General features: G+C 45.3%; 1 protein-coding gene across 1 annotated transcript; it reads right to left on the bottom strand.

Annotated features, from left to right (window-relative positions):
* Positions 1–297: 297 nt before the first annotated feature.
* On the bottom strand, positions 298–10222 carry Trissin (trissin). Its single transcript, XM_050177679.3, has 2 exons — positions 9975–10222; positions 298–698 (listed from the first exon to the last, which is right to left on the bottom strand). Exons 1-2 carry the CDS (start codon positions 10081–10083, stop codon positions 343–345), a joined length of 465 nt encoding a protein of 154 aa, XP_050033636.1. The 5' UTR covers positions 10084–10222; the 3' UTR covers positions 298–342.
* Between the last annotated feature and the right edge of the window lie 339 nt (positions 10223–10561).

Raw genomic sequence — 10561 nt, 5'->3', positions numbered from 1 at the left:
GTGGTCTGGATTCAGTAAACATAAATACCCAAGTTACTGGACGAATTGATAGCCGTTGCGGTAGCGCTATTGGTGGTGCAACGGACGCGAAATGCGGAGGTTGTGGGTTCGGCTCCCACAAGCGGCAAGTTAACTTTTCGTGTTCTTTATTTTATTATTATTTTGCCGTATAATTTCAAGGAATAGTTGTAGTTTACTCGCTTGTAGTTCGGGTTTCTGGGAAGAGGGATCATTGTTTCTTGAGGCCACTCGCGTGCTGCATGGTTCGCCTTTGTGACTGAAACGTCTCAAGACCAATTTCTCGACCGGCCTGTTTATTCAGCTTTTCATGTGCACACCGCACTAAAACAACGCCGCTTGCCGCTGCCGCGCAGGCAGCATCCAAAAGAGCGCCCAGGCGTCCTGGCGAATCCCGCTGCCGGTAGCGCCATCTGTCGCTTCGCCGCGGCTTTCAAAGGTGACGCTGTCGGTCGAGTCGAGGTTCGAAGACCCGCCGCCGGAGGCCGCCATCTCCCGGATCTCTGACCCGGAGCTGCCCGCGGAGGGGGCGCTCCGCTTGCGATTGTAGTTGAAACAGCAGGCCCGGAACATTGCGGTCCCGCACGCAGTAACGCACTCCGGTCCGCAGGCGTTGCAGGCGCGGGATGCTTCTCCTTGGGGCACCAGTGCGCTCAGTAGCAGCAGCATTCCACAGGACGCTGCAAAAGCGTTACGCGTGAGCTGTCATTGCATTCGTGTTTTGTTGCTACAGCGAAGCTTTCGTTACCTACTTTCCCGGCTTCTATGTGTTTGTTTGGGCGCTAGGTGCCGTGCGCTGTTGGGCCGTTCGCTGTCTATGCGGATATATTGGTGGATATATGTACAAAGGTTAAAGGCAGCCGCCAGAGTGGTGGCTTATAAGGCCCTCGCATGCTGATCAAGTATGTTGATAATAATTATAACAGTTACTATAACAACATTCTACTTAAGGCCTGAGCGTATATTGTGGGCAGGCAGTCATTTCTACAACACGAATCCTTTAGTAGAATGGTTAATGATATTAGGGGATTCTTCGATTTACTTCATTTGTTTTTATTTAGCCATACTGTATGTGCCACTTGGTGCCTGTCTGTCTTTCGGCAATGCTCTATAATGGGAATATCCTATTATGATTCACACATAAAACGTGTACATTTCGTGTTGCCCCACAGATACCTCCAAGGTACACCAATATTTTAAGAATGATGTATTGTATTTCACGCTTTCTTTCACTTACTTTTTTTATTTTCCCATTTATTAAGTGCAATTGAGGGCATGTCCGTTTCTTTTTTTTTTGTTTGTTTGCCAGTCCTCGAGAATAGCTGCCACACGTTGACACAAGAGCTCCAGAATTCGTAAACGTTTCTAGATACATGTCGTACTTTTTTGTACATACAACTGTTATCTTAATTCTTTCTTCAACAAGTGTCATACATCGTCTTCATCCTTGTTTCATTATTGCGCATACGCCTAACAATGTGCAACAGTCTGTGAACAGCTTTTGAACGATGCTGTGCATAAGTATGAAAAAAAATTCATAACAAGGAAGTTGTGACCTTCGCGATGGATAAACATATACATTTCATAAGATTACTCTTTGCAATACATGAAAACGAAAAAAAAGTACGCATCGCCCTTAGTTCTAAAGTATTTGTCTAACCGCGTTATCAAAGCTGAGTTTCAAGTAAGCTCCTGTGTGTGCGTTGGCTCTCGATTGCTTGTTTGAGACTCGTTTATATGAATTGCTCCAATTATGGGCAACATTAGGAGTACAAAACTCATTAGGTGAATTTGCACTTCTTTGGTGCTAGGACCTTTTTTCTATAGGGAGGCAGGGGAACATGAAGGAAAACGGAAGGACTGGTGTCGGCTTGACCCTCAAATATGTTTTTGCTGTTTCAGAGAAATAGGAATATACATTGCTTGTTCTCAGCCTCTGTCATGTTGTAACGGCCGTCCAAGTCACAAAATTTTGATGAAGCTGTCAAACCATTCAAATCCTATTCTTATTTCTTAGTAACAAGCCTGCTGTAGACTCCGACAGCACCAGTCATCAATAGTAACGCCAGCAACACGACACCAAAAGCCGCATTCCCTCCCGCAGTACTCCGCCAAAACTAAATTGTTAAAGAACTATCTTTCTTCTTGTGGTGTCCTTGGCTATCTGCCATTGCATCGAAAGTTTCAGGGCTATGGCGTTGTGCCCACTGTACGTGAATATGGAGAGACGAGTATTTGAGAAGCTTATGTATTTTTGGCAAATTAGTGTAGCTTTCCTAACTCTCTTTAGCTGTTTCGTGGCACTCAGGGAATTTCTGTATATGTGTGCTTGTATGATGTCTGATAATAGTTACTTCTTAGTGGTACTTACTGATACCATATGATGAAAAGGTCTGTAACAATTCAAGGACACGGCCCATCGCTGCATTTGCGGTTCCTGCCTTCTTCTAAAGCTTCCTTTTTATCGCCGAAGTGTAGGCTTCTTATATACTCCGAGGAAAACTAGCACAGGCGAGGAGCTGTTAGCACAGTTTGCGTGTTCAACTAAAACGTCTTTGTACCATCCGCTGGCCACAAAAATGTCACGACATTTCAACGATTACAGAAGCGCGCTTGGATCAACATTTTCTTTAGCCCGACGCGTCAGCGAAGCTCTCTCTGTAGCCTGCGCTTGTTGTGAGGAGCGCCTCCATTCGTATACATTACATCACGCCGTTGCCGATTCCGGTCAGGAGCTGAACACACCTGGTTTAGGTCTCGAGCCGTAAAGTTACTGGCTTTAAATCACCACATTTGCTTGTGAAAACTGTTACCCTCGCTCCCTAGGATGCGCGGCACGCAAACTTTCATGCTCAGGTTGCCCAAAACAATGTTTTCTGATATCGCTGAGGTGCCGTCATGACCTGGGGGCACCAACCGTGTGCCCTCGAAAGCATTTTTTTCGGCTGAATAATTTTGTTCTATAATCCGCGTTTTAAGGCGTAAGCATTCTTTGGCGAGTACCCCATCAAAATATGTCGATCCCATCACGCCATATAGCTCCGAAATAAATGCATAATTGGTCAAGCTAACACATGTAACCGTTAATTGTGTAATAGTAGATGACTGGCAGTGGTAGAGAAATGATTGGTTACGTCGGCGTCGCTGCGTGAAGGTCGGAAAAAAAAGGGAAATAAAGGAGTTAACTTCTGTAATTGTTATAATAGTGTGATAGTAGATTAATAGCAGCATTAGAAAAACAAGACGGTGACGTGGCCGTCGCCGCGTCAAGGTGGTAAAAAACAGGAAAATAAAGAAGGTAAATGAAGGAGGTGTGGTGTTTCAAAAAGAAAAAAAGGTTGGACCACGTTTTGGCTTAGTTGACACAATATATCTGCAAAATAAATGCACACTTGGGAATGTTATCACATGTGATCGGTACAACAGTGTAATAATAGATGGTTGGTAGCGATGAGTAGACATGTGAAAGCTAGCTAAACAATGAGCAAAAGTGAAGCAGCAGCCGAGCGAAAAAATGATCACGCAATTGTAGATAGTTGGTTAGAATCTCTGTAGCATTTCTTGTTCGCTACTTTCGTTGCATAAATTGACTATTGCAGAATTAAAGGTGGTTTTCTTCCCGTGCCTGAGTATTGAAATTCACTTTAATGTTTAGCATATTATTCCTCAAACTTACACTTTGCCGAGGAAGATCAGAGTGGCTGCAAAGGGCGAGGTGATTTGCTAATGACTTAATCCAGATATATTCTTCGTTGATCGTCACACTTCCCTCGGCGACAAATCTCATGCACTGGCATAGGGACCTGTAAATTACGTAAAATAGGACACTGCGCTGCCACTCTGAAACGCAAATTTAGCCGTCACAGCTCTTCGAAATCTTGTTTTTGTCTGGATGTTTTCTTACCTAGGATTGTTTTATTATCCCATGGCTAAGTACTTTGTGACGGCTCAATGTTTGAGCACTAGAAGCAACTTCATCTACGTTGCTGCAAGCATAACGGTTCCCGAACTCATTCACTCGCTAAGTGCAAATTTTAGCCAACTTCGGCTCCCTAATTTCATTGGAATTCAACCGCAACGAAGACTTTACAAAGTATTGTGACATCATAGCTAACGGCATTTCAATTGTCTGGTAACTCCGCGCAATTATGGCATACATAAAGGCAGCAGAGCCGGAGATGAAGCATTATTAGCTCACCTGTACGCCATTTAATAAATTCCCCTGAACGCGCTCAACGCTTAGTAAGCGTTGCTCGTAGCGCAGGACCACAGTGGCCCGCAGGGAATTTCGCTTGCTCTTAAACGAGCAAAACCTCACCGGTACATTATTCCATTGCACGATAAGAGACCACTTGGACTCGTAACTGAATGTCATTCTACACCATTCTTTCTCTTACTGCACGCATTCTTCGCGATACCGCACAAACAACCTCCGTGTACACGTTTACTCGAAGCATCAGGGAAGTTTGACAGCAGCCCATTGTTGTACACTAGATATTCAATCTTCCAGAGCCATGACCACTGCATCGAATCACTGTGTTTCTGCATGTCTTGCACAATATTTATTATTGGCGGCGCCTCTAGGTCGCGAAAGCGGCAACGGGGGCACCAAAGCAAAAGCCCGGACTGGTCCACGGGTTGGGGCTTGTCGGCTGTCCGTTATCGCGGACAGTCAATCTTGTATGCGAACACCCCATGGTGCACTCCGGCCTCGGCGACGCTAACTTACGGACCACCCTACTTCCAGATTTCGTTCTCCACGCTGCCCCTTGCGTGTCCTAAAGATCCTGTGGCGCTTGCTTCATTATAATCTCATGTGCTCTTCTCAAGCCTCAATTTTCCAGCTACAGGGGTCCTCGTGGAGCAGTAGCGTTAAAAAAATCCAATCTATCATCGCGACGAAAAAAGCACCCCGCGGTGACGATTTTGCCCCATGTGGTACCATTCTCTTGATCTTACAATGAATGGGCACCTAATGGTCCTTCTGAGGATAAATGCGAATGTGTGTGAACTAAACCGAACGGACCCTACTGCTGTGTGAACATACATTTGTGCAGTGGGCATACGAATACACAAAAACTTTGGAGGACGTGAGTCAGGAAACACGTTGGAGGAGATGAAGCCGGCAAAGAATGCGATGCCGCAAAAATCCATCATGCAAATGGCAGTGGCCTCTCTATTGTTACAATTTGGAAAATGTACCATCGCCAGATTTCAAGATATTTCTACCCACAGGCTCCCTAGCCTATCTATGAATATCATGTAATCAGGAGAGACATTTTCATGTCGAGCGTCATAGCGTCCATTCTTCCCTTGCGCGTGACATCGTTCAAACCTCCCGCAACAAACTGGTACAGCCACGCACTTTTGACCAAGGCAGGCAGTGCGTATAGCTAGAAGCACAGCGCGGCAGAAATACAGTGAAATGCGAAGTTAGGTGTAGCTGCAGCTGTTCGTTAGAGAAAAAACATAAAGATACAATTCCACATTGCAACCACTTGGCAACGTTACCGTTCTTGTTGGAAGCCCGATGACGTCGTAAGCGTTTCAGTGTCACCGTGTAGGTCCCAAGAAAATCTAAAACGCTGTTATTCTCTAATTCCCCAAATAACATGCTCCCACTTACAACAACAGACTTTCCTACCAAGCAATAATATCTGCCCTATTCTCAGTTCTGCATCAATATTCGGAAACTGAGTTGGTGCAAAAGACTTCGACAGATGCGCATTACCTGCAATTTTACTACCCAGTCCTTCTTTTTTTGGTTGAAAGCCTTTGTGAAATTCGTTTTCATCTAACGGATAATTCTAGCGCCGAGAAACCTCGAAAATACGGTTCTTTACCTTAACAAGACACACTGCCACGCAAGGAATGAATTCACTTAACGGATTTATAAGAGCGGTTGATTATTTAGGAGTGGTAGTCTTGACTCTGCATTTTGCGTAAATAATATCGTCGGATATTTTTCCCCTTTCTTCTCTCCTCACTGTAAGTTATCGTATCCATCTCTTCTTGGAAGAGAGTAACTGGTTCGAGAAATGCACCTCATGCGCAGCCTACCATTCTTCTCTTAGACAACCTTTCTTTCTGCCACTTAAATGAAGATCAAACCAGAGAACAAACCTTAAGCAATGATAATTTGAACTCTGAGAGGAGTATTGGCAATGTTTGTTCCGAAAATATAGGAAAGTGTGATTGCAAGGACGGTTCGCTCCTGCCATTATGCTTCTACTTGTTTTTGTTACGATTCAATGGCGATTTTTTGCCTACCAAAGCTCTTATTTTTCTTCTTTTTCAGTCTAAGAAGCACAGCTTAAGCTACATAGACTGTTTTCACATATCCACTTAACAGTGCTCGTTGCCTATGTTCCGGTACCATAAATATAGAAACTGATAAAGCGGGACTTGAAACCAAACCGGTATGGAGTCCAACTGCTTGTGACTTCGCACCCGAGAAAAACGTAGTAAACTCAAAGCCGATTTCGAAGTGAAAGCGCTTTACGATGGTAATGAACAGCCTCACGCCACGTGAAACAGGTGAACGTCCGTGCAAGCTACAGTCCTTTGTGAAAAACCAAATCCTTCTCTTCCCTCGAAGATACAGTTCACGTATTGCTTCTCCTCACAGCGAATTTCAGAGGTAATCCTCGCCGGAACATGCACCTACATGTATTTAGGCTTTTCCAGTGAGGCTGGGAGACATCAGGAGCGCGGACTTAACATTTGCTTTTTTTGTCTTGCAGAATGTCAACACCCCAAATGAAGGCTTTCTCACGTGGGATATCTCGCGATCAGCGACATATAATCTCACTCGCACGTCACGTGAAATGCAGTCACATGTGAGGCGAAAAGGGCCAGGTCCTCCAGCGCGAAAACAGAAGTGGCTCGTAAGGAACATTGAACCTATGCAGCCTTTTCATGACCCCTATATTCAGTAGAGGAAAATGAGCATAACGAGATATTGCTTACTCAGCTACATACTGACTTTGGTGCAGAATCGTTTGTAAAGTGAGGACCAACAAATTTGACATCCTCCTAAAGCGGGATCAGATTGTTCTTATATAGCGTTAATTTTTTTCTCTGATACTCTAAACCTACTCCGGTGAATGTAACTTATTGTGGCTGTACTATCACATTTAATCTGCGAATGCATGGCATGTTATTTACAGCAATGGCCAAGCAGCAATTACCTAATGTCTTTGTCGACGTCCTCTTGTGTAATCGTACCGATACGCGAAGGGAGGAGGGATCCTGATTTCACGAGAAATACATTCACAAGCACAGGCTCAAAAGCGTTACGCTTGCCGCACTGTGTTCTCACCGTAGGAATAAAAAGCCCCTGTGTTGGACAGCTTTAGATTAGTGTACCCGAGCATTGGGGGACGCGAACGACAGGGCGTAGAAAGGAGCACGAAGAGAGCACAAAAGGGCGCAAAAGGAGCATTAGTAGAGTTTGGGGTATTGCGTACGTTAAGTAGCTTGGGTACGTAATTTCTAAAGCTTGCTATTGACAGCGTAGCCGCAGAGCGTCCACCGTTTTGCACACTGTTTCTTTGGATCACCGCTGCAATCACTAGATTTGGCGATCTGTATCATAGGAAAAAAAACCCATCTTGCGCCTAGCTGTATCGGATAAAGTAGATTGGCAAACGTTTTTTGAACAAAGTAGCCAGATATATTTGCCCAATATGTGTTGGAGAGTCAACAAGCTTCGAACTGCCTCGGGCTGAGTCGAGCAACACTGAAATGTGTTAGCGCAGAAAAGAGATCGCAAAGCAGCTCTGCTTTTCAGCCTCAATAATAGATTCATGGGATGTTTGTAGGACTGGCTCTTAGCGGCTAGTACTACTGTCTCCTAGAAAAAAAATGGGAATATAATGAAGCTCGGTGGTTTCTTGGGTTGTGATAAGTGCAACCGATTAAGCGCAATTTTTCCGGAGGCATGAAACTTAACGTTAAGACTTTGTTAAGACAATGTTAAGAATTTGTTGTGGGGCCTATGTAGTTTGAGTGTCATATCAACAAGATAACCACTCTGTCAGCTCCACACATCATTAACTGAACTCTGCCGCCGAGCTCTTCCTCTCCGACAAAACTACAACGGTAATTGCACCTAATTGCAGTGGTTCAATTATACTATGACCCAAATTAACAATTTTTACTCGGCTATCAAGCTTTCAAAATAGATTACTTACTTCTGGTCGCTATATTCAATAGGAGCGAGGCTATATTATTTCCCATGTGATGTCATTGATCGTTAAGCGTTCTAAGCCCATTTGCCTGAAGCTACAAAGAAAATTTTAACAGACGGGCTTGGTCCTCATGCTTTCACACTGATTACTAAAACATGGCACCGCTTTCATCAGAACCCCCCCCCCCCCCAAAAAAAAAAAAAAGAAAATTCTAGCGGTCACCGGCTGCGGTGGCTTAGCGGCTATGGTGTTGCGCTAATCCGCAATGGTGTGGCGCAAATCCCGGCCGCGGCGGTCACATTTCGATTAAAATTAAATTATGGGATTTTACGTGCCAAAACCACTTTTCTGATTACGAGGCTCGCCATAGTGAAGGACTCCGGCAATTTCGACCACCTGGGGTTCTTTAACGTGCACCTAAATCTAAGTACACGGGTGTTTTCGCATTTCGCCCCCATCGAAATGCGGCCGCCGTGGACAGGATTCGATCCCGTGACCCCGTGCTCAGCAGCCCAACATCATAGCCACTGAGCAACTACGGCGGGACGCATTCCGATAGGGGCGAAATGCAAAAACGCCCGTATCTCGCTCATGGTTGGCACGTTAAAGATCCCCTGGGGGTCAAAATTAATCCGGAGTCCCCCACTACACCATGCCTCATAATCGAATCGTGGTTTAGGCACGTAAAACCCCATAACTAATTCAAATTCTAGCGGTATCGTTCAGGATATCCCAGCTCATGTAACCCAGTAATTGCGGCATAAGTGGCGAACGTAGCGCAAAGCGATTCGACTCGAAACCGGCAGGCTTATCATATGATAGCGTGAGATTAAGTGCTTATATAACACTAAGACTATCTCTTTCTCAACTAATACTATCTTCGTCCACTCTACAGACCAGCGCAAGTGCTGATTAGCCTCCTCAGGCTCAGTTTCTACACCCGTAGAGAGTGGCTTTCATTATTTTACCGTAATTAAACCGGAACTACTAAGCTAATATACCCGTATGTAACATAAAGCTCCACATAGGCGACAATAAATCAGGCCCGTAATGTTTCTTTCGTTACTGCTGTTTGAGAAGACTGATACTTAGTGCCGGACACGTCGCTACGTCGTCACTGACGAAAAAAACTGAATGTGTAGCACACGTGAAATGCCACGAGGTGGCATGGCAATCTAGGACGAAGAGCAGTCGGAAGTAACCTCCCCGTGATATTAAAAAGGTATCTATGTGTGTACGAAACGAAACGATGCTTTTACATTAACAAAATGACAAAAAAAGAATGGAATATTTTTCAACAAACAAGAAGACGTTGATGTGAGCATGTGGGCGTTCCATCTGACTAAGGAAGTAATTTTTGAGGTTCTTAACAGGGCGATTGACAACGAGAGCTGCCTCTAAAAGGCGTCGCCTCACTAGGATTTTGCTGAGTCTAAGGAGGCTAGACCACTTTGACAGCATTTGAGAGTACGTCTTTTCAGCCAATTGTAAAACTCCGAATAGTAAGCCAGGAAGAAACCGATGACGATTAAAAAAAAGAAAAACATTCCTCCTCTGCAGTCTCACATTACTTACGAATCACGGTACAATTTCTTCGAAAGCTGAAGGTCTTACACATTAGTTACGAGGCGGCTGCAAATCCTTCTACTCACGTACTGAAATTATCCCTTTGAGAGGGTCGCGTTCGTGCTTTAAACAAAGTTATTCTTCCTAGCGCGTCTGACTGAGACATCTGTGACACGTCTCAATCTCCGTGGCTCTTACCTGTCATCAATACCGGGCCCAGCTTCTTGGCCATGTTAGCCAGTTGGGCAGCTTCCCTGACGTCTGGTGCAGGGTGAACCACTGCTTCTCGCTTATATAGCGACCGCATAGGAAGCAGTCTTCGTTAGGCCACACTTGTTCGCCGCGGCCACTCCATGGTGGACAAAGAGCTCGGCCCACTCCGGCCGCGGTAGCGATAAGAAGAGGCGGTCCCGAGGACCCGCCACCATTCCCCCGAGAACGCGTCCGAGTGCGCGTCTTACAGGTGGGCGCGAGTGAAAGTTGCCCATAGCGTTCACTTTCCGCAGTACCCCTTATCTAATGCACATACTGGGCGCACGCTTTTCTAGTCATTTTATTGGCGCTGCGCGCGTTGCAAACGGTTGCGTTCGCACTGCGTCGCGCTCGTCACCCACGCACAACTTGGCTAGAAGGTTGAAGTGTTGGTCAAGTGGTTGACATTGGTTCACTAGTGCGCGCCGGTGGGCGTTCGCGTTCGCGCACTGGATTGCTTCCTTGAGCAGTCCATTATAAACGAAACGATACAGAATATTTCCTTCAACGCAAGCTTTGTGGTCTACTTGCAG

Source organism: Dermacentor andersoni, chromosome 5, assembly GCF_023375885.2.
Source record: "Dermacentor andersoni chromosome 5, qqDerAnde1_hic_scaffold, whole genome shotgun sequence".
Classification (NCBI taxonomy): Eukaryota; Metazoa; Arthropoda; class Arachnida; order Ixodida; family Ixodidae; genus Dermacentor; species Dermacentor andersoni.
The sequence above is the reverse complement of the archived record's forward strand: the minus strand, read 5'-3'. Positions and strand labels throughout refer to the sequence as shown.